Genomic DNA, 25,464 nt, shown 5'->3' with positions numbered 1-25,464 from the left:
ATGTTTTGTAGCCTCCTGGGTATATATACTTCTTTCTTTTAAAGATTTTATTTATTTATTTTTGCATACAAGAACTGGGGTATAGGCCAGAGGTGCAGGGGGGAGGGGTGTGAGAGGGTTCATCAGAGACAGAGTGGGCATCAGAACAGGCAGATCTCCTGAATACACTACTAAGGGGAGCAGCAGATGAGATAGGAGTCTGCTGTGCCATGTGGGTTAGCTCCCTGGCCGGGGATGGTGATAGCGCTGAGACTTAACCCCTAGGCCACCGTGAGACCCAGAGGTATGCTCTTTTCAAACTGTTCTCACTGTGAAATACTCAGGGGTAAATATCTTTCAGTACTTGGGACAATCTCACATATATGTGGATGTATAGTTAATGGTGAAATAATACAGTGAATAATAAGTGAATGACTCTGTCTAACAACTAAGTCATGCTTAGAAATCAGTAGAAACAAATGGATGAACAAATGAATGCGTGCATAAATGCTGTAAGGAACGCTAGTGAATACTTTTTTTTTTAAAGATTTATTTATGCATACCAGAAGGTGGGGTACAGGTAGAGGTGTTGGGGGGTGAGAGGATTCAACAGAGACAGAGTGGGGAACAGAACAGGCAGATCGACTGAAGTACACTGCTGACAGGAGCAGCAGGCGAGTCAGGAGAGGTCTGCTGCACCATGTGGGTATCTCCCTGGCTGGGGATCGCACTTGTGCTGCAGTGGCTGCGGATAGCTTCATAGATTGTGTCTTAACCCCTTGCACCACCAGGGAGGCCTGCTAGTGAATACTTAAAAAAAAAAAATTGACCTTACATTTGTCTTCACTTTTTTTCCTTACCCTCATTTTGTCTTTAGTCTGATTTTCTTAATCATATTTGTCCCTTGTAAATAGAGCTTTTTGTTGTTTTACTTATTTGGATGTTTATTGTAAGATAAATACTTTTAATATCTAAAGAAAGAGATAGAAGGTGAATTTATTTATTTATTTTAATTTTTCTAATCAAATTGTGGCAGTGGCAGCCTTTTAAAAAAGAAGTGTCACATAAAATTCTCAGAAGTTATGCAGGCCAAAATAATGATGACATTTCTTGACTAGTTAAAATTTTGATGAGTTTTAATGAATACCTCATTTTGTTGTGGATTCTCTGAAACATTTCTCCAGAACAAAGACTGATATATGAGGTAAACTGCCTTAAACCATCTTTAGAAACTTCAACGTATTTCCAGAAAACAAATTTAATTTTTTTTTCATATTTAAAGAACAGGTTTATTAGGGAAGGGATAAAACAATTAAAGACACTTGCATAGACACAAGCGGGCAGGAAGAGCTGCCCCAGAAGGGACAGGTTAGTTAAGAGAGGCCTGCGTGGTTGCAGGCTGGCTGCCTTGACAGGTCATGGGCAGGCAGGAGGCTGCTGTCCTGCAGAGGGAGAGAGTTGGTGAAAAGAGGCACCTGCATATTCACAGGTGGGCAGTGGGAGTGCTGCCAGCAGATTTAATTTTTGAACTTAGAATGCATCTACTTAAAACAGTTCTCTGTTTTCCTTGCCTACTACAATCCATTAGTAGAATAAAAATAAATGATTATGTAAACATGTGAAAAGTTTAAAATAACTTAAAAATGATTTAAAAATGACTGTCATATTACAAACAAAACTGCTTTTATTTTTAAATTGTAGATCTCAAGAGACAGGCTATGATTTTGAATTTTAAAATAGCCACTGAGTTTGGGTTGCAAAATGACATAAACATGAAAAGACCATATTTTATACTTGACAGCTTGATGGTTATGGATTTCATTATTGATGTTATGATATATAAAAACAAGTTTGTAATCAAAATGAACATAAAACATAACTTTTTCTGACTCTTTCTATTTCTAGCATTTTTTAATATTACATTTGCTCAAGGCTTTCAACAGACTTATTCTTCCTGACCACTTCTGAAATCCTGAGGTTAACAAGAATAAAAAATATATATAATTAACTTTTTCTTTCCCTTAAATTCAGCTGAAGGTTTGTGACTTATTACAGAGTCCTCGACTTAAAAATCTTTCTCACAACCACAAACTAAATGGAAAAAAGAGAAGCTGCTTCACCTTTTCAACAAATAGGGAGGAGCAAAAAAGCTCAGTCCTTTTACATTCCAACTTACCAGACTGTGACATTCTTACCAACAAAAAATCTAAATGAATTTCAGAATTGTTTTTTCTTAGTGAATCTGTGTGCCTTTTTCACTTTTTAGCAGATTCCAAATGAGAGTTTACATTTTTCTCTGTTTGATGTGCTGGGCAAGATCTGGTAAGATATTTACCAATAATTTTAATTTATCTTAAAAACTGTGATAAAATAATCAATATGATCTGCATTGTGGCATAAAGAATGCTATGACATGGCATGAAAAAATACACTATGGCATGGGCAATAATTATAACAAGCAGATTAGATTATTATGGAAAAAACATTGTGTAGATATATATTTTTATATATATTTATGTATTTAGCATGTGCATGTTGAGTGTTTTATTTGCCTTTCATATATTTAGTAACTAGAAACCTTTTACAAGAAGATGTAACTAGAAAATTAATAGAAATATTCAATAGAAAATTAGAATAATTTAGTAATAGAGAAATTAATTCATTATTTGAAAATCATGACTTGCAAAACATCTCGTTTCAATTTCATATGTTCAAATAACTGTTCTCTTCAAGAGAAATTTTACATAGGTAAGTTATTAATTGAAGAGTAAATGTATACTACAACAATCTTTTTGTTTTATGTTATGCCAAAGCATAACAAAAAACAAAACTGGCTTATGGTAATAAAGTAGAACTTTATTCTCCTGGTTTATGTTACTTTAGTTTAGTAATTTTAGTAATATCATTTGCTGGTTCATAGTAATAAAGAACACCTTGTTCTACCTTATGATAAGAAAAGCAACAAATTTTAAGGCTCACAATGAGTAGTTTTCTGTAGGGATTTTACAAAAAGGAGTCATTTTCTCTATTTTAAGTTTCGTTTTAAAAGACTCGAGTGCACACTCAAATAACCTTAAAATATCACTAAGAAATTAAAATTATTTCTTGTTTTCATTCAATTGGCTGCTTGAGCTGATGATATATCCTGGAGATATCTGTCTTTTATATAGACTATAAATGGTAACAGTTTATCATTTATATTTTACTCATTTGGAAGTTTCTTGATAGACATTTCATGTTTGCATAATGCATGAAAGTGGGGCCTTCCTCACTGTAAAAGTAACAAATGAATATTTTAGATCTAGAAGTCAGAAAATATTATAGCACAGAAAACATAGAAAAACAGAAAAAAATAACATCACCACAAACAACAAAGCATTGGTTTACTTTGTATGATTTTTATTAATAAATGTGAGTATATGCATATATGTGTGTACTACACTATATTATCTTATAGATAAAATTAGGACATGTATACATCCATCTGTATACATATGTAGATTTTTAAATACTGTAGTCTCCATCTTATGTATGCACCAAAACTCATTTTTCTGGTCTCTCATTGTCATATATTTAGTTGATTACTAAATATTCACCATTTTAAATCTGTGATATACATTAGTGTTAATGATCAATGGATATAATAGTAAAATGATGTGGTAATATTTAAATTGATCTTTGCTTTTTAAGAAGACTGTACATTTTAATAAGTTTATGAGCTGTTTGAATATTTTCTTTTCTAAAATATGTTGTTTATTTCCTTAGCTGATGTCTGATGGCCTCTTTCATTTTTTTTTAAAAGATTTATTTATTTATGCATTCAAAAGCTGGGGTACAGGCCAGAGATGTGAGGGGTGAGAGGATTCACCAGAGACAGTGGGGACCAGAACATGCAGATTGACAGAAGTACACTGCTGAGGGGAGCAGCAGGCGAGACAGGAGAGATCTGCCTCGCCCTGTGGGTTTCTCCCTTGCTGGCCGGGGATAGAACTCGTGCTGCAGAGGCTGCGGATTGCTCCATAGTGCGGTGCTTAACCTCTTGCACCACCAGGGAGGCCCCTCATTTTAATTTTGTCTGCTGATGTATTGGTTTGGAAGACAGATCTGAAATCATCATAACTGCTTTCCTACATTTGTAACCTGCATTTTCTGCCTTGATATTTTTAGGATATTTTTCTCTTTCATCAAAAACCAAACCAGTTTCTAGGAAGTTTATTGGTGAGTGTGATTAAATGATTTTGTCTACATTGAGGAGCTTCCTAAGTTTCCGCACCCTGGCATGCAATTATTCCTTTAATTATTGTTACTGCTAACATTTCCCCTCCAAATATCACTCCAACCAGGAGAATACTGATGGTTTTTAATTTGAAACATCACTTTCTGTCCCATAGCTATGTTGCCTTTCATAACTTTAATCTCTCCCTTCCCCTTGTACTATAAATATAGCAAATTTTCCATGTTTGTTTTCATATGTATATTGTGAATTTTTATTCCTCAGTTGCATTTTCACTCCTGAATTGGAGTATCTCATTACTCTATTTTTTATTTTATCCCGTTTTTGTTTTGTTTTACCTCAATATGTTTTCTCTTAATGACCTTTTGCTCCTGTTTTTGAGACGTGATTTTTCTTGCATTCTAATGAGGTTGCTGTAGGAGTTTTCTGCAGTTGTGTCTACATCTGGTAACAGATAATAGCCTTCTCTGTTGATTTTTTTGGGTGATTTCTTTCCTTTTATTTTCCACAAAAGTCATATTGATTTACTCACTTTAGGGGTCAGGTAGAATCAGCCTTTGTTTGGAGCAGACTAGCAGTTTGGATTCATTGATTGCAAGAAGGTGAAAAACCTTCTTGAGTACCAGCTGGTGAGAAGATGGATGGAAGGTCACCATTCCCTGCACAGTTTATCCAGTGTAGTAAGAAGCACTGATATTGCACTCTGGCTTGAGACATTCCTACTTGCTACTTCCTCATTCTCTAGCACTTAGAAGAAATAAAGGATGATGTTTTTGACTTACTCGTGTATCTCAGCTGTCAGCCTAGGAACTTAATGCAAGTTTTGCTTCTTCATTTCCTTCTCCTTTTTCTTCTTCTAAATTGTGATAATAATTATATTTATACTTTTCATCCCAAGATGATTGCAATTAATGCATGTTGTTATTGTTTATCAAATAATTATTGCATGTTCAAGTAATATATATGTATACATAATTTAATTAATCATATCATTGCTGGGCATTTAAATCACTTCTATTCCTCCTATATTAAAATAATGTTTATTAGTTCATTCTTTATAAATATCTGTATGTTATCTTGAGATAAATTATTAGAATTAGAATTATCAGGCTGAAATATACTGACACGTTTGTGAAAATTTTTTATATATTGACAAATTGTTTTCCAAAATTCTTACCAAATTAAACCAGATATATATGTTGGAACTGTATGCTCATTTTGAAAAAAATATGTAATTCTGAAGAACACCTGAAAACAGATATTATTTCATTGCTTAGTGGTCAATATTGTTATTGATTGACTTAGTTATTTCATTTTTGCCGTAAAAATGAATGGATGGTGGATGGATAGATAGATAATAAGCACACATGAATGAGAATAATATATTTTAGGTAGTTTAAATTTTTTGTAATTATGCATAATCCTATGATTAATGTCTGTACACTTAATATATTATCTATTTTATTATGTAAATTCTAGAAAGAAAAGAGAAAATAATTTTTTTAAAGAGAATGTGTTTGTACAACCAGATACATAAAATTTCACAAGGTGATTGTATCAGTTTATGCTCTTAGCATCCATGAATGTGAATGTTTGTCCCAATACTCTCAAGAGTATTAAAAAGATTTTTCCATTTTGTTTAATTTGATAGAAAGAAAATGATTCCTTATTGCTTTAATTTGTATTTATATGATCCCTGGTCAGGTAAAATATATTTTTTCTGATGTTTATTATATGTATATAAGTATTCTGCAAAATTTGTTAAAGTTCATAATCTATTTGTGTACTCTAATTGAGGTACATAACACTTAATAGCAATGTTAATAACTTTAGTCACACCTTTTCTATTTTGTACAGACAAAATAATTCTTAATTTTTAGCAAACAATGTTTACTTGGTTTCACTGTAGTTTTTGATTATTTCTAGTCCAAAGAGTTTTCACATAATTACTTTAAATATGGCAGTTGCTCAGTAAATTATGTTTAAGTGCTAATGAAATGAAATCCCCCCATCCTCCAAATTTAATTCTTTTCTTTGAAACAGCAACAGGCATTGATTCAAATACTATTCCAGCACTGTTTGACTGACTTTTTTTTTTTAATTTCAGAGAAAAAAAAACATGCCTTGAGTTCTCTAGGCTAAGTGTAAAAGATTCTTTAAGAGATTTGTTTGTTCCCCAATTGGAGATGTTTCTGATGATGTATACAAGGAACAACTTTAACTGTGCTGAGCCACTCTTTGAACAGGATAATTCACTTAACACTAATTTCAACACAAGCAAGAAAACAATCTGGCTCATTCATGGATATAGACCAATTGGTTCCATTCCTTCATGGCTTCAGAACTTTCTAAGGGTTTTGTTGGATCAAGATGATATTAATCTAATTGTAGTAGACTGGAACAGGGGTGCCACAACTTTTATTTATAATAGAGCAGTTAAAAATACCAGAAAAGTTGCTGTGAAATTGAGTGAGTCCATTCACAATCTTTTGGTAAGTCTGGAATTTTTTAATATATGTTATATAATATGAAAAATGTCATACAATATCACAAAATGGTAATGCATACTTCTTTCTTTCTCATAAGCATATACTAGTGTATGCAGCTATCTTCTCTTTGTTTTAGTGGATAATTTGATACCTGTACATGGCGTGTCTTGTTTTTTAAAAAAATATCTTAAAGACTCGCTTATCTGTTTTACCTGAAAAACTTTTAAGATTTCTTAACTCCTTACATCTACTTCAAGATAAGTAGTGATTCTGTGTAGACAGAGGGGATAAACTATATAATCCTCAGATTCTTTAGATATCTGACTGGTATGTTATAGTTAATCAAGTGTGAATTTGTAAAACTAAGGGAAAACAGTCTGAAAAGCAGTACACTTCTGCCAGCCTTGGAGTTAGGTCTCTGTTCCATTCAGTTTGTTTTTTTTTAAAGATTTATTTTATTTATTTATGCATATAAGAGCTGGGGTGTAGGCCAGAGGTGCGGGGGAGTGAGAGGACTCACCAGAGACAGAGTGGGGAGCAGAAAGTTAGATTGACTGAAATACACTGCTGAGGGGAGCAGCGGGTGAGACAGGAGAGGTCTGCTGCGCCATGTGGGTTAGTTCCCTGGCCAGGGATCGAACTCATGCTGCAGTGGCTGGCGATAGTTTGATAGCATTGACTTTAACCCCTTGGCCACCAGGGAGGCACCATTTTAAATTTTAATACAGAAGAGATGCTATGGAGTTGGCAGTGTAATTGAAATCCTTCTTTCCATCTATAGTAATATATATCACACATACATATATATATATACACACATACGTACACACATATATGTAGCTGTATCTATCTATCTATCTATCTAGCTAGCTAGCTAGCTACATAGCTAGCTAGATATCTATGTAACTTTAGGTAAGTCACCATTTATTTAACACTTAATAGGTGCCAGTTAACAGTTTTAGGCAATTGAATAAAAATAAATAACTTATAGGACTATTGTAAATATTTAATATGAAATTTACAAGGCACTTATCAAGGTAACTAACTCAAAGTAAGTAATGAATAATGTCTTATTATTATTACAAAATGTTTTGTTAACTAAATGTAGTATTTCATATATACAATTATACATAACAGAAAACAGGTTTTTAAATTTGGTAATGAGAAGTTAAATGCTATTATTACAAGTGAATAGGGAAAATTTAGGTACATTAAGGAAAAAATTGAGCAAGGATATAGTTGCTTTGAAATAAAATTCCATTCCCTACCTCCCAGAAATAGATTAAACCAGAAAAAGTGACTTTTAGATATTACTGCACAAGAATTTGCCATTTTCTAAAATGAAAATCATAATACTGCCTTTTCTATTGCAGAAGCATGGAGCATCTCTTGATAATTTTCATTTCATAGGTGTGAGCTTAGGGGCTCATATTAGTGGATTTGTTGGAAAGATATTTCAAGGTCAACTTGGAAGAATAACAGGTAAAATTTTGTGATAAAATTAATTTTTAATATACTTTCAGCATTGGAAATCACTTGGTACAATAATGCAGAAACAGAAATTATGCACAAATGTATACATTTTTCTATATTACATTCAAATACAAGTCTTTGACTCTAAAGTCTTGTTTCATTCATTACAGAACTTAAGTTACCCATATGGAATTGGGAAGAAAAAGACAAGTTTCTGCAGCCCCCTGTGAATTTTAAGAACACATTATTATTATTACAATCCAGAGGATAATTTGGCATGTGAAATAAAAACTGGTTTTGTGAATTAACTAAAAATATTGCCATATATTTAATTTTCACAAATACTGATATAATTCACCTTTCAAAAATATTATTTGAACACCAGAAAGAGAATTAGAAATTGTTATCTAAGCTTGAAGGATTCTGGATCCCAGTTCCCCTCATATTTCCATAAGAATGTCATTGAAATTCTAAAGCTTACTCACCAAATAATGCTCATGTGGGTTTTCTTTTCTTTTCTTTTTTTTTTTTTTTAAAGATTTATTTGTTTATTTATACAAGCACTGGGTACAGTCAGAAGCGCGGGAGGGTGAGAGAATTCACCAGAGCCAGAGGGGAGAGCAGAGCAGGAAGACTGACGAAGTACACTGCTAAGGGGAGCAGTGGGCGGCAGGAGAGGTCTGCAGTGGGCGGCAGGAGAGGTCTGCAGTGGGCGGCAGGAGAGGTCTGCGCGCCACGTGGGACCCTCACCAGGTGGCCTGGGCTGCGGGCAGCTTCGCAACCCAGCGCTCAACTGCTGCGCCACTGGGGAGGCCTTTTTTTTTTTTAAAGATTTATTTATGCATAGAAGAGCTGGGGGTACAGGCCAGAGGTGCAGGGCGTGTGTGTGTGTGTGTGTGTGTGTGTGTGTGTGTGTGTGTTTGTGTGTGTGTGTGTGAGAGAGAGAGAGAGAGAGAGAGAGAGAGAGAGAGAGAGGATTCACCAGAGACAGAGTGGGGAGCAGAATAGGCAGATTGACTGAAATACACTGCTGAGGGCAGCAGCGGGCAAGACAGGAGAGGTCTGCTGCACCATGTGGGTTGCTCCCTAGACGGCCAGGATGGAACTCATGCTGCAGAGGCTGCAGAGGCTATAGATAACTTAATAATGCTGTGCTTAACCTCTTAGGCCAACAGGGAGGCCCTCATGTGGGTTTTCATGCTTCCCTTTGGTAGTGGTGATTTTAGAACTACTGAGGTAGTATCTCTACCCCATCAATTTAGCTCTTTTACAGTTAATGAGATCTATGCCCATAGAAGAATTATAATAATTTCGAGTGTTTATAAACATTTATAGAGTCATTTAGCTAAGCAAAGGAGGAAGGGAGAGGTGAATAACTTGTATAGGTAGTTAGAACTCTATAAACCTCAAGTATACCTAAACTTACTTACTCTGATCTTTTTTATTGTTATTCCCATTATATAAATGTGGAAACTGGGTTAGCTGAATGAGTGTAGGAGGGTCACAAATTAGTAAAAGTTGAGCCAGGATTTACAAAAGAGTCTCTAGCACCCAAAGTCAATTGCTACACTAGCTGAGCTCGAATGATGGCAACCCCACCTAATTTATGGTGTTTTTACTAACATGTGAATATAGTTTGAATGATCCAACATACCAAGCTCATCATCAGGATTTAGAGGGGATAAGCTACCTACCTGCCTTTATCGGAAGAGAAGTTTCTGCTTCATCCAGTCAGGTGGACTAAATATATTAGGTGTAACATATATTAAGCATAATAAAAGGGCTGGAGACAAGCAACATTTTATTTTTATTTTTAAAATATTTTTTAAAATTGTTTTTTCTGCTAGGCATTGAACTTGATTTTTTCCCTCTCTCCTTCTATTGACACTCTCCCATAGATCACAAGTCTGGAGTTTTTATTCAGAATTTCAAATATACTAGAAATAATATATTTAATAATCTATATTTAACATATTTTTTTTACTCAAATGTGTGGGAAATTTTTTGTGAGAAAGATAGATGAGATAAAATAATATGTTTTATCCCACAGCTCAAATTCCACTTGAAATATAAAGATTATTTTAAACATGTAGGTAGATCCAAGATGAACTAGTGAGATTCAGAGCTTAAGACAGGACCAGGATGTTCCTCATTACTCACCCTCCAGGATTAGTAATCATTACTTTTTATAAAATATAAATTACTGCTGCTTTATTATTTATTACTCTTCAAATAAAAATGGTCAAAAATGGGAGTTTTTTTTGTTGAGGTATCTGTAGTATTAACACAGGATTTTTTATAAACTGTGAAGACTGGTAATAATAAATATTATTCAAATACAGATTTTTTTTAAAGTTTTATTTATTTATTTATTTATGTATTTATTTTATTTATTTATACAAGCACTGGGTACAGTCAGAAGCGCGGGAGGGTGAGAGAATTCACCAGAGCCAGAGCGGGGAGCAGAACAGGCAGAAGGACCGAAGTACACTGCTGAGGGGAGCAGTGGGCGGCAGGAGAGGTCTGCGCACCATGTGGGACCCTCCTCTGGTGGCTGGGGAGCAGCCGGGGATCGAACCGGCGCTACAGAGGCTGCGGGCAGCTTAGCAACCCAGCGCTCAACCGCTGTGCCACCAGGGAGGCCCTCAAATACAGATTTTTAAAACTTTTTAATTTTTGTAAACTTTCTTACTTATTGTTCATAATGTAGGATTTCTTCTCTCAGGCATGGTCACCATAGTTTTCCCACCATGAAAGCACCCACAGTCCTCTGTCATAATGCATTGTGCTCTCCTCTTGTCTCTATTCTCTATTCTCTATTTTCTATTCTGCCTTCCACCTCCCAAAAGGGTCTGCTTTCAAGGGTCAGTCAAAAAAATGCAAATGGTCACTGATTTATGATGGTTCAATTTTTCATTTTTTGACTTTACAATAGTAGAAAAGTGACACACATTGGACCTCAGATTTTGAATTTTGGCCTTTTTCCTGTGCCAGTTATTATATATGGTGTGATATTTTCTCAAGATGCAGCTGTGATAGCTAGCATAGTCACGTGATTATGAGGGTAAATAACTATTCTGGTTTTCATTTTAAGTATAGTATACAATTATATTAAACATTTAGCATTTTCTTATATAGTAGGCTTTGTGTTATATGATTTTGCCCAGTGCAGGCTGATGGAAGTGTGCTGAGCATGTTTAAGATAAACTAGACTAAGCAAATATATTTGGCGGGTTAAGTGTATTAAATGAATTTTCGGCTTATAATATTTTCAATATAGGGTGAGTTTATCCAAATGTAATTTACATCGTAAGTCAAAAAGTTTGGTGACAAAAACACTTGCTATTCATCCAATTTCATTTATTTTTAGACATGTTTTTGGACAAGTTTAGGCTAAAACTGTGTAGGTTTCTTATGTTTACAATGTAATGAAAATGCACTATAACTAATTGAACTTGGTAGTAAGATTTGATTAATTGATTTTTAGTGTTCTTGAATTTCAGGTCTTGACCCTGCTGGGCCAAAATTCTCTGGAAAATCGTCAAATGACAGATTAGATTATAGTGATGCAAAGTTTGTGGATGTCATTCATTCTGATGTCAATGGTAAAAATGCAAGATTTACTGCTTACTTATTTGAAGATAAAATAGGAAATGTAGACACTGGGGAAGAGGAGAAAGAGTAGTGGGTAAAATAATGATGTCTGTAATTATATAATAACTATGTTTCTCACTAACAGGGTTTCTTAGAGCTAGTCATTTCCTGTGTTGTCAAATGGCTCACTGTCTTCAGCTTTCCTCCTTGTGATTTCAAAAGTGGCATGTCAACCTGAAAACAGGAATTTGATAAGCAATAATTAATTATGTTCATGTTATTAATTAAATTATTGATATGACTATATCCTCTCCCTGCTTAAAGATCCTGATGTTTTTCAGTTATGTCTCTGCATTTATTTTCTTGCTATTATGTATATTATGATTACACTTTAGTACCCTGGTTTCTAAAAATACCCAGACAAGTTCACACAGATGTCTACTTGGTTCACTGTCTTACTCATATCCTTCAGGTCTCCCTCAACTTTCATTTCCTGAGTAGGAAATTTCCTTATCTAATTCTTACAAGTGCAACCTTTACCCACATAGTCACTTACTAGACTTTTATACTACCTAATTTTTCTTTCCAAATTTTGTTATATCTGAAATACTGTATTTTCCACCTTCTAGAATATAATTTTCCATTCCAACCAGGATTTTTGTCCTATTCACTTCTATACTCAAAACATAAGGAGCTGTGCCTGTCACATAGTGAATTAGTGAATGGTAAATATGTTAAATTAATGACATAAAATTCACAAGGAATTAATCTGAGGAATTAATATCAGAAATCTCATCTTTTTAAGAATAGCATTTATTTTATTTTGATTTCAAATTTTAAGAGCATCACTTTCAGTGGATTTTATAGGATATTTTGTTTTATGCAAGTGTTACTGACCTGATTAATACATTTTGTGGTTACTGGTTGTTTTTTCTTTTTCCTTAGGTTTAGGAGTTAAAGAACCTTTGGGGCATATAGATTTTTATCCAAATGGAGGAAAAAAACAACCTGGCTGTCCTAAATCAATTTTTTCAGGTATACCAATAGTATTTTTGAATGAATTACATGTATGTAATTCAAAAGGATGAAAGGAAATCCGTTTGCTTTTTTTGTTCTCTTAATCTGTGGGTAAGCTTTTGATCACTAGTACCCATGATTCAGGAGCATTATTAATGAAATTGTTTAGTTTGCTCCCTTCCAGTTGACAAAGGTTACCAGTATCATTTCGTTTGGTCATGGATGAGCTCTAGCTACAGTTTTAGTTTATCATCTTCAATAGGAGAAGGTGTAAGCCAGTGTAAGAAGCAGTTATAGCTATTGTGTTGTTTAACACAAATCTGGGTCATTGTTTAATCTGTACCATCATCATAGTAGTGTACAAACACAGATTTATAAACTCTTGCATTTGCTCATTCTATACATAGATGGCTAAGCAACTACTTAGGTGTGGAATCTGGCTCCTTTTAAAACCATAGCAAACAATGTTCTTAGATCTTATAGTGACAACTATTGATAGAACACATGGCTAATGACTACTGCAGCTTGAAAAGGGATAAGGATATAAGAATTTGGGTAAGAGAAGGGACACAATATATCCTAGTGGCACTGGCTTCATGGTCACCTCTGACACTGGGTAGAAATGTTAGTATTATGAATTTAGAAAGGAGACTAGGGCACATGAATTATTAGTATAGTAGTGCAATGTTTGTGTTTTTTTTGTTGTTGAATTAGATGCTATGCTTTGTTCATTATTACTTTAGAACATTGCTCATAAATCTCATGTAAAGGCATTGTTTTCAATGGTACCATTTCTTTAGTTGCTTGAGATAAAACTGTATATTCCAGGCAACATTTTAATATTCATCAGGTGCATAGTATTGAGAACAACTTAATCTTGATTTTTTTTCTCTAATTTGCTTGTATTTAGCTTAGTGCTTCTTTAGTTCTTTTTCTTTATTTTACCCTTAAGGTATTAATTTTATTAAATGTGACCACCAGAGAGCAGTTTACTTGTTCATGGCTGCTCTGAAAACAGGCTGCAATTTTATCTCATTTCCTTGTACTTCATACAAAGATTACAAGATTGGTTTGTGCATGGATTGTGATGATTTTAAGAAGAAATCATGTCCTAGGCTAGGTAAGAGAGATTGTTATTACTATAATTCTTGGTGAAAATGAATAACATAATTGTGTTAGTATTTTCTGTTAAATGTTTTCATATGTGCTTATGAATAAGTCAACATTTTATAGAAAAATTGTGGAACAACCAGAGAAAATGGTTAATTTTCTACTAAATATTTTCAAGATATTAGTGAGAGAAACTTGATAAACTGCCTTTCTATGCTCAGTGTTGTGGGCAAATTTGGCAACTTCATGGTGATCACTTTTCTGATGCACAAAAGGATCTCATCTTACCTATTGATCATTCATCTATTGCTATATTTCCATTTAAAGAAAGACTTGTGCAGTCTTAGTGGCACTGAAGGTTTTGTTACAAGGAGTTTTAGGAGCAAGTGAGGAGATGTGAATCGGATTTAGCTTTACATTTGCAAGTAGACATGAACCATAGATGGTTCACATTTTTGAAATTGATAATGTTCAGTAGGAGCAGTTAAACACTCAGCTTCTCATAACCAGTCTGCTAGTGGGAAATTATAGCGTGAAAGCAATCCACAAAAACATGGAATGTTAGAACTCCAAAGAAAATTAGAGACGGTTTGTTCCAGGTTTTCAAAAGAAAATACTAGGTTCCAAACATGTTATGAACAAGATATATGTGATCAGTATCATGACAGGCTCTGACAAAAATGTTTTCAAAGCCTAAGGGTCTCAATGAAATGGATAGCGATTACAAAGTCTGAATTAAATAGCTCCTGGTAGTTTTTTTTGTCAGTAGGTTTATACTAACACACTTAGAGAGTCTCTAGGTGAGGCATTTACTGTGCAGCTTTGCCAGACTTATTTTCTCATAGACCCTTTGTATTCACAAGGTATCTTGTGTGACCAGTTCTCTTGAGACTTCTTTTTTTTATTTTAAATATTTTATTTTTATTTTTTATGCATACAAGAACTGGGTTGTATGCCAGAGATGGCGGGGGGCGGGGTGGTTGAGAAGATTGAGCAGAGAGAGAGTGGGGAACAGGAGGATCTACTGAAATACATTGCTGAGGGGAGCAGCAGGGGAGACAGGAGAGGTCTGCTGTACCATAGGTGGGTTAGCTCCCTGCCTGGCATTTACTCATTCAGCAGTATCTGGTGATAGTTTGGTATCCCTGAGACTTTAACCCCTGCACCATCAGGGAGACCCTCTCTTGAGACTCCTTTTTTTTTTAAGATTAATTTATTTATGCATACAAGAGCTGGGGTGTAGGCCTGAGGTCAGGGGTGTTGGTGAGAGGATTCACCAGAGACAGAGTGGGGAGCAGAACTGGCAGATATACTGAAATACACTGCTGAGGGGAGCAGTGGGCGAGACAGGAGAGGTCTGCTGCACCATGTGGCTCATCACCCTGGCTGGCAGGGAATCGAACTTATGCTACAGTGGCTGCTGATAGCTTGATAGCGCTGTCTTTAATCCCTGCACCACCAGGGAGGCCCTCTTGAGACTTCTTGTTTGTACAATTGCTTTTCTGGTTCAGTCAGTTTTCTATATAAATGAGAAAATTGTAATTCCTGTGTGAACAAATGGATTCATTAAGGTTACAAGTGAGAACTAGAATCAAACCACTAAATTCTCAATTCTGTATGCTTTCTAGTACATTCAAATCTCAAGTTTGAAGGTGGCAATGTGGAAATAGACAAATATATGAAGTCAGAAGCATCTTGTACATGTGTGTAAAACACATATTCTATATGTACATATAATGCATTTATCTGAAATGTATATTGTAGATACAATATATAGTTAATATAACTACTATCTATAATATATATATACATATATTTATATATAATATATGGGGATTATATATATATGGGGATTTATTATATATATAATAAATATATATATTTATATATATAATATATGGGGAATATATGGGGATATATTCATGGAGCTAAATTTTGTGCTAATGTTTTAGCTAACCAATTGACTGAATTTATGAATGAGAGTTACAAGTAAAAATTCTGAATTTATAATACTATGTAATAATAAAAACTACTGCTTTAAATGAGCTATAGCCATAATGGGTATGCTAAGCTCTGATAAGATATCTGGGGAGTGAATTATTTGTGACACTTACACTTAAATTGTGCTATTTTAATTAAAATTGAATGCAAAATTATTTTTAAAATTATTTTTAAGTTACAAAATTCACAACTTATTGTAATGCTTTTATTCTTTTGTTCCTTTAGTGATTTGAAATTTTTTTTTTGGTGTAAGTCTGATTTCTAATGTTATATTTTTCAAAACTTAGGTTATCAAGCTGAGCTGTGGAAAGATATTTTAATAGAAAGAATAGAAAAAAGATCTCTTAGGACCACCGTGTTTTTGGATACTACTGGCACACAGCCATTCTGTAGTAAGTTATTAGCATTTTAAACAAATGATTACTTTTATATGCAAATTTACATTTTACAAAAATATTTTCTTCTACCCTTTCAAATTCCATTATATACTTTCAAGGAACTTTAAAATTTGTTAGAACCAGTTGTACACATTCAATAACAAGTTGATTTTTTTAGATAAAATGAGCATAAGCATTGAGTAATATTTCCAAAAGAAACAATCACGGTCCTTTATTTTTCATTTTTCTTTTGTGATTCCATACATATCTTTTTTTTAAAGATTTATTTATTTATGCATACAAGAACTGGGGTATAGGCCAGAGCTGTGGGGGACGAGAGGATTCATCAGAGACAGAGTGGGGAGAAGAACAGGCAGATAGACTGAAATACGCTGCTGAGGGGAGTAGTGGGCTAGAGTAGAAGTCTGCTGCGCCATGTGAGTAGCTTCCTGGCCAGGGATCAAACTTGTGCTGCAGTGGCTGCGGATTGCTTCATAGGTTGCATCTTAACCCCCTGCGCTACCAGGGGTGGGGGGGTCCCGATTCCATGCATATCTTAGTATTGTTTATTCTATTTTGTTGTTGTTAATGTTATATTTCTTCTCTTTCTGTGAAACATACCACTGGAATTATTTATTTATTTATGCATTCAAGAACGGGAGTATAGGCCAGAGGTGCAGAGGGTGAGAAGATTCACCAGAGACAGAGTGGGGAGCAGAAAAGGTGTATATATTGAAATACACTGCTGAGGGGAGCAGAGGGTAAGACAGGAGAGGTCTGCTGTGCCATGTGGGTTGATGGAACTCACGGCTGCTGATAGCTTGATGGTGCTGAGACTTAGCCATTTGCACCACCAGGGAGGCCTGCCACTGGAATTTTAATAGAAGTTGTATTGAGTCTGTATATTATTTTAGGTACAATGGCCATTTTAATGATGTTCATTCTTCCAAACCAGCAGCCTGGAATATCTTTCCACTTATTTATATCTTTTTTGCTTTCTTTCAACAGTGTCTGACAGTTTTCAGTGCTAGGAGACATTCAGAGGGAGAGGGGCAGGTGGAGGACAAGCATGAGGTAGGGGGGGAGAACAGTGAACTACAGAGGTGGACTATGGGTACATTGGACTGGAAAGGGGGATCCTGTACTTCCAAAATACAAACAGCATGTACACCAATGTTAACTCAATAAAAAACAATAAATAAATAAGGCATTCTTTTGCCACTAAAGAAAATATTATTCCTAGGTGTTTGCTTCCACACTATTGAAAATTTCTGTTTCTGTTAGTTATTTGCATAAAGAAATGCAACAGATTTTTTAATATTGGTTGAGGTGTCAAACTACACCCTCCCTTCATTTGAAGCATCGTGTTTCTTATTTCTGCACAGAAGTTGGCACTTTCAGCCTATGTATTGATGCTATATCCAGTTCCCAATCCTGGGGTATTCAGGGTTCCAGTCCTTTTAGTCTTGTTTAATTTTGCATTTCTGTCTCCTGATATTTCACCTTTCCTCATCTAAGTTTGGTTGTCTATTTAACTTCTGGTTCGTAAATCCTGATTTTTATTTTTATTTTTATTTTTTTTTGTGGGACCCTCACCGGTGGCTGGGGATCGAATTGGTGCTGCAGAGGCTGCGGGCAGCCTCACAACCCAGTGCTCAACCGCTGCGCCACCAGGGGAGGCCCTTTATTTTTTATGTACTTGTAGCAGGAGGTAAACTTATTCTGTAACATATTGATGTCATACTGTCAGAAATCATCTGAGCAAATCTGAATATCCATTCTGTTGAGTGAGGTGAATCAAAGTATTTTATCTAAAGCTGGGCATTTCCAAGTCAGACATGTTCCTTTATATTTCTTGTGTTAGAAACTGATAAAATTCATTCATAAATACATTACATTATTTGAGGCAGTACTGTGAGGCATAAGGCAGGAAGGTACTTGTGACTGTGTAGTAGCAACATTTAACAGTTAGCATGCACAATTTTAGTTCATGTATGTCTCACAGATAGTTCATGTATCACATCTATGTTCCCTTTGATATACTATACATGCATTGTCTTCTAGAAAGAATAGAAAAAAGATCTCTTAGGACCATCGTGTTTTTGGATACTACTGACACACATCCATTCTGTAGTAAGTTATTAGTATTTTAAACAATGCTTAGAAAAACCCAAAGAAAGTCATAACTTTATCTATATCCTTAGAAAAACCCACAAAAAGTCATAACTTTCTTTATATCCTTGAAAATATTGAGCATAGGAGTGAGTTCAGCGTCCTTGCCTGTGAAAAGTAGATAATGTCAATTTCGGTAGGTGCATTTTGAACAAGAGTTATTGTGAGTTCACACTGTATAAGCTGTTTTAATTTTGCAGCCATTTTAAAACAAACAGTGTAATTCAGAATCACATTTTTCAAGTTAGTGTAGCTAGAACTAGTAATCAGTAATTAAGTAACCTTATATTTACCTTAGACATACTATTTTTCTTTTGCAGACTGGTAAGGATCCACTAACTATATGCTCTTACAACTGTGACAGGCTTTCTCATTCCCTATTTTCAAGATTAGTTAAAAATTTACAAGCAGTAAATGATATTGTTCATTTACTAAGTGAATGACTCAGTGCTATTTGCATATATTTTATGTGCCTAGGTTACATGTATTACACATGCATACACAGCTACATGTGTATAAAAGTCAAGTTAAAAATAATGTAAATTGCATTCTCTATTTTTGTTTTATAGCCTATTATTTTATTCTCAGTATAATGGTTCTGGATAAAACTATGAAGGATGGACATATTACATTTAAATTTTTAAACCAACTTGGAATTGTTGAAGAGGCAAGACTCTATGAGTAAGTATAATTTACTATTTTTTCTTTCATAGGTTAATATTTACTTTCTTAAACATCTACTTTAGAAGATAATTTAGGTATACATTTTTTACCCAGGGAAACTTAAAATGTTAAATATTAAAAGGATCTTAGGTATTGGACTCTTTTTTCATTCTATGGAGGAAGATATTGAACATGAAAGAGACTAAATAATTTGTATTATGTAATACATGACTTAAAGAGTTACAAAAGGGAAAAGACTTTCTTTTTAACTCTTGTTTCAGTATTCTTCTTACCAAACCACCTTGGCTTGTTTTTCATATAATGTCTTGTTCATATAATGTCTTGTTCACAGTGCTATCCTTAATAAAGAGATTGCAGAAAATTTAATAGGTGGATATGATAGGTAACGCATGTACCCTGGCTTTTCTTACTGACTTTGTAACTTGTTTTCATGCACCCAAAGATAAAAAAAATCAGGATTCTAAACCATCTGCATATGTTGATGCTAAAGTATCTCTGACAAATCTGGTACGCTCTTAGACAAAAAGTAGAGATATGACTAGTGACATCTGTTTGGTTAAGGAGAAGTGGTAACTACCAGGGAGGAGCAAAGAGGGACTTTGAGAAGTCTATTGTCTTTATGGATGAGTTTATTTCAACAGATTTTTTTTTTTAGATGTAACATTATTGTGTAATATTGTGTATGATTTAGATGTGCAGAATCACACTCTTCAGCATATGTTATCATATAACACTTGTATATATATTTTTAAATTTTATTTGTTTTTAAAGATTTATTTATTTATGCATTCAATAACTGGGGTACAGGCCAGAGGTGTGGGGGGTGAGAGGGTTCACCAGAGACAGAGTGGGGAACAGAACAGTTGGACTGAATGAAATACAATACAATACACTGCTGAGGGGAGCAGCGGGCGAGACAGGAGATGTCTGCTGCGCCAGGTGGGTCACCTCCCTGGCCAGGGATCAAACTTGTGCTGCAGTGGCTGCGGATAGCTTCATAGTGCTGCATCTTAACCTCTGGCACCACCAGGGAGTTCTTGTATATATATTTTTTAATCTGTTTTCTCCCTTGCTCCTTCTCTTCTCCTCCCGTCTTATCCCTTTTTCTTCCACTCTTCCTCCTCTTTGTTGTCATCTATTGATCTAAATGACTCTGGGGCCCAACATTCTGGTACATAGTGATGAGAAATTGAATCGAGTGGTAAAGAGCTTTGGTATGTCTGTGTTAGCATTCTTGCTTTGTATGAACTATCTGAATCTAGTAAAGGCACTTGATTGCTCTGATACTTTTCCCATCAGTAAAATGGCAATACTAAAATTACTCAGTGAAAGGAGTTATTGGATTATTAGGTGAGGTTAAGTAGATCAAGCTTTATTATAGTTCTGGGTACATTATAAATGCTCAGGAAATTATGCTTATTAAATTTTGCCTTTATTTTTCTCTTCTGAATCTTAGACTTTTGTAGTTATTCTTTACTACACAAAATTTTGATAAAAGGGGACATAAAATCAAGGGATTATATCAATCTGAAATAGCTGTACAAGAGTCTAAAAAAAGAAGCATAGGTGACTTCTCTAATCTTAGCCAAATTTACAGTCTAGACAACTAGTCTGGAAAACAAGAGGACTTAATTTTTTTTTCCCCAAATTCATTCCCCAAATATTTGTGTATGAGGATATATATGCTATTGTTAATGTCTTATTGTTTTAAATTACTGCTTTCAATAAATATTTTCACAAATATTTTGTTATTTGGCCCATTTTCCTATAAGATTTATCTCTCACATTGTATTAAGAGTATATTAATTTTAGAGTCAAATTGCATTTCTCATTTACTAAAATGCTGAGTATATGAAATTTTCTTTTCAGGAAGAATACATCATTTTATAAACTTCAAGAAGTCAAGATTCTTGCTCAATTATTAAATGATGTAAATATTTCAAGCATTGGTTTGACATATTTTCAGACCTCAAATCAGCTATGTTTGACATGCAAATACAGCATCTATCGCCTCATGTTAAAATCAGTTACATACCCAGAAAGGTAAGAAAACTAAATGTTAATTTCAAAGTTTTATCTTTTAAATGTGAAAATACTAGTTTGCTAAGGTATGGATTAAGAATTCATGTACTGGGCCTCCCTAGTAGCGCAGGGGGTTGAGGCTTAACCTGTGAAGCTGTCAGCAGCCTCTGCAGCACGAGTTCGATACCCCGGCTGGCCACAGAGCAGCCCACATGGCTCAGCAGACCTCTCTTGCCTTACCCTCTGCTCCCTTTAGCAGTGTGCTTCAGTCAGTCTGCCTGTTCTGTTCCCCACTCTGTCTTTGGTGAATCCTCTCACCCCCCCCACCCCTCATCCTCTGGCCTATACCACAGCTCTTATATGCATAAATAAATAAAATCTTTTTTTTAAAAAAGGATTCATGTACTTACATATCATTTTATTATACCTTTCATATTATATTTTTTACAGAAATGTCTGACTCTGCAGATGGAAATATTAGCCTATCCTAAAAATTGCAGTGTTTATACAATGTAAATTAAAATTCTGAATTTTTTATATTTAAGAGTGAAATTTTTTATTTTGAAGTTGTAAAAATATGATTTAAAAATTAATTCCATATTTTCCCCTTGATTTTTAAAAAATAGTGAACATTTTTAATAATAACAATAGTTGTGAGGATTTTCTATTTTATTTTTGACAAGTACTTTTTATCTGATTTACTTCTCAGATCAACTAGATAGATTAAATATGGTGATTTAGGCTATCTTACTGCATGCCAGTTGGGAGAAAAACAGACATCATTTAGTGTAGGAATACTGAATGGGCATTTTGGTTTGGTGTCAGAGTTGCTTAGGACAGCATTGAAAAGAACAGGAAGGGGATGCCATCACCTGGTGCTTCAGTTCTGTAGTCAGCTATCAAGTGTTTCTTCTTCAGCTTGTCTTTATCTGACTATTAATTTGATTTCTTTATATTCCACATATGGACAATATCCAGTATTTTCTTTTCCTTCTGATTTATTTCACTTAGCATTATCCCTTCCCGCTCCATCCATGTTGCTGCAAATGACATGAGTTTATGTGTTTCTTTTTTTAAAGTATTCCACTGTGTATAGATTCTGCATCTTCCTCATCCATTCCTCTGTTCAGGGACACTTAAGTTGTTTCCATAGCTTAGCTATAGTAAATAGTGCTGCAATAAGCATAGGAGTGCAAGTGTCCTTTCAAATTAGTGTTTTTGAATTTTTTGGGTAGATGCCTAGGAGTAGAATTACTGGGTCAAATGGCTGATCCATGTTTAATGTCTTGAGGCAGCTCCATACAGATTTCCATAGAGTCTGGACCAGTTTGCATTCCCACCAGCAGTGTAGGAGGGTTTTCTTTTCTTCACATCCTCCCCAACACTTGTCATTTCTGGTCTTTTTGATATGGGCCATTCTCACTGGTGTGGTGGTATCTCATTGTCATTTTGATTTGCATTTCCCTGATAAGAAGTGGTGGTGAACATATGTTTTCTCATGTGTCTGCTCAAATGTCTTCTATGGAGAAGTATCTGTTTCATTCTTTTGCCCATTTTTTCATTGGGTTATTTGTTTCTCTAGAATGTTTTGTAGAGTGTTAGGAGTTCTTTGTCTGTCTTTGATATCAATCCTTTGTCAGTTGTATGATGTGCAAATAATTCCTCCCATTCAGTAGGGTGTCTTTTTTGTTTTAGTTATGGTCTCTTTCACTGTACAGAAACTTTTTAGTTTGATGTAGTCCCAGCTGTTTATGTTTTCCTTGCTGTTGGGGACAGATTCCGAATGACATCACTAAAGCTTATGTCATGAAATGTTTGCCTGTGTTTTCTTCTATGTATTTTATGGTTTCAGGTTTTACATCCAAGTCTTTGATTCATTTTGAGTTGATTTAGCCTCTTCAACAAATGATTTTGGGAAAACTGGACAGCTGCTTGCAAAAGAATGAAACTAGACCATGATCTCACATGATAAGCAATTTTTCCTTTCTAATTATGAGTTCATGCTACCATTATATTCCATCATTTATGAAATGTGCACCAATTCCTCTACTTGGGCTGCTTTGTATTCTTGGTGTTTGTTTATTGCAAACTGGCTATGCATAGATATCTATTTGCAATTTATTCAAATTCCTTGTTATATATTCATAAAGGAAATACAAAGGAGGAGGTGATGGTGAACATTTACATCTCCCACCTCACCACATGATAGTCATGTTGGTAGCCTACTGACTGTCAATTACTCTCTCTATGCACATCTCTCATTTTGCAATCACTTGTTATGAGAGGAAAAAAAGACAGACAGACGTGTCCATTCTTATATTTGACTCACTATCCTCTTAATCATTTTTACATAGATAAATATTGTAGACAATTCCTCCATTGGTTATATCGAGCAAAATATAAACATGCACATAATTTTGATTTCCATGTGAAATTTAAACAGTGGACAAACTGAAAATTTACAAAATTTAGATGCAATTGTTTCTACTTAGGGGAAAATACAAAAAATACATTTTGTGGGTATTTGGCAAAATTAATAGCATTCCTTGCTGGCTGGCGATGCTAACAGATGCTTGGATGAAATGTATGCTTTAGGTCTAATTATCTAGATAATTGCCATAACCACCTAGTTGCTTTTCCTATTTAGATCTGTCCATTCACATAATATGCAATTAATGAGAATTAGCACTGCCAAATGATTGGGGATGTGAGTTATAAATTGTCATGCTTTATGGTCCAGATTAAACTGTGTATGACTTCTACAAGTATTCATATCTCTATAACAAACTGATAGAGATTGCAACATAGTTCTTATTCTGGGCATTTCTAGTAGAGTAGGGCCTTCCAATTTAGGATCTGAGAAATATATGTATGATGAAGGTGACCTGGGATACTTTCCTGAAACAGTAGGACTAAAGTTCTAGAATGGTGCACATATCAAAAAAGGTCAGCTACCCACACCTGAGCTGTTGAATTGCTCCCTTTTTTCTTGGCTAAATTACTATTACTGATGCAGAAAGTTTCCAGTTATTACTTACTTCTTCCATTCTTTTTTTTTTTTTTTTTGAATTTTGGCCAGTTTTTGCTTATATTAGCTGATTACTTTTTTTTTGTGACAATTCTCAAGACAGAAATGGGAAGATAAATAACTAGAGAGTTGCCTGATTTACCCCAGTCGCTTGAGTTCTCAGACATCTTCAACCACTCATTTCTCCAAGACATAGAATGTGAGTAAGTGGTAATCAGGGTTGATTGAATCCATTTGGCAAAATTTGCCTATGCAACACAGTCCATCTCTTCCATGGTTGCTGTTGCAAGAGGAGTGACTTGGTTGAATTTAGGACTCAGCATTTCAGTATCCAATTATACCTTTCGTCTCATGTAAGTACCCTGATAAGTAGCAAGGAGAGAGGGTGAAACAGATAACTATTTCTTTTTCATAGGTATTCAGTCTATTTTATCCTTTTATTGCCAAACAAGGTGGGGTGGAAATGATCCTATGGGTCTGTTTCTATTTCCAGCATTTGGAGGAGTAGCTGGTATAATGCAGAGGATAGACTAATATTTATGAGAAGAAAATAAACTTTGCTGTCTTACTAATGGTTATTTTTCTCTCTTTTTTTCTTTCACAGACCACCACTTTGCAATTATAATGTTTCCCTTAAAGAAAGCGAAGAAGTATTTCTCAATCTAAGCACTTGTATGCCACAGGAAATATAAAATGCCTTCTTCCATCAACTGTAACAACTTTTTGTGAATTAAAGAACTTGTATTCTAGAACAATGCAATCAGTATTTCTTTTAGAATGTACTGTTCAATCTGGGATTTAGATATTTCTACTTCTCAAAATTTTAAGAATCGAGATAGAGAGAAATAAAACATGCATATGGTAAAGCATTCTGAATACTTTATAAATAGACATTAGGTAAATGCTTGTGAGTGATACATGGATGGACAAATGAACAAAGAAGTCAAATCCTCTAGGAAAGGAGCACAGAGGACAAAAGGGGAGCTGTCTGATAAACTGTGTGGTGGTGAGTGCTGCCAGCAGCTCTGCAGTTTGCTGAATATATCCACCCCAGCAAATCAACAAACACATGAACTGGTTTCCTGGTGTGTGCTTTTGCGATTTTAGAGTGAAAATACTGCTAAAAGTTATCAAATACCTGAGTCTTGTTGCAAGACAAATCTGCTCCTTGAGGTGGCATAAATAACAACGTTAGAGAACATGAGGGGGTGACTTTGGGGTTATAAAATGTAGGATTAACATTTTCATTCAAAAAATTCTTTTCAGCAAACACGTGGTTTTTGA

General features: G+C 34.7%; 1 protein-coding gene across 6 annotated transcripts; it reads left to right on the top strand.

Moving 5' to 3' along the window:
- Positions 1–2,255: 2,255 nt before the first annotated feature.
- On the top strand, positions 2,256–24,876 carry LIPI (lipase I). Of its 6 annotated transcripts, none has more exons than XM_054700214.1 (11): positions 2,256–2,301; positions 3,853–3,855; positions 6,323–6,705; positions 8,076–8,184; positions 11,679–11,780; positions 12,715–12,804; positions 13,844–13,906; positions 16,185–16,289; positions 19,016–19,127; positions 21,000–21,173; positions 24,785–24,876. In XM_054700214.1, exons 1-11 carry the CDS (start codon positions 2,256–2,258, stop codon positions 24,870–24,872), a joined length of 1,275 nt encoding a protein of 424 aa, XP_054556189.1. In that variant the 3' UTR covers positions 24,873–24,876. The 6 variants fall into 6 exon arrangements, with proteins under 6 accessions (XP_054556189.1, XP_054556187.1, XP_054556186.1 ...); XM_054700212.1 differs by having other exon boundaries at positions 13,739–13,906; positions 16,185–16,271; XM_054700211.1 differs by having other exon boundaries at positions 13,739–13,906.
- Positions 24,877–25,464: the final 588 nt, after the last annotated feature.

The sequence above is a fragment of the Talpa occidentalis genome, unplaced genomic scaffold, assembly GCF_014898055.3.
Source record: "Talpa occidentalis isolate TD23 unplaced genomic scaffold, MPIMG_talOcc4v2.1 talOcc4.4, whole genome shotgun sequence".
Taxonomy (NCBI): Eukaryota; Metazoa; Chordata; class Mammalia; order Eulipotyphla; family Talpidae; genus Talpa; species Talpa occidentalis.
This window is presented reverse-complemented; position numbering and strand designations above follow the sequence as displayed.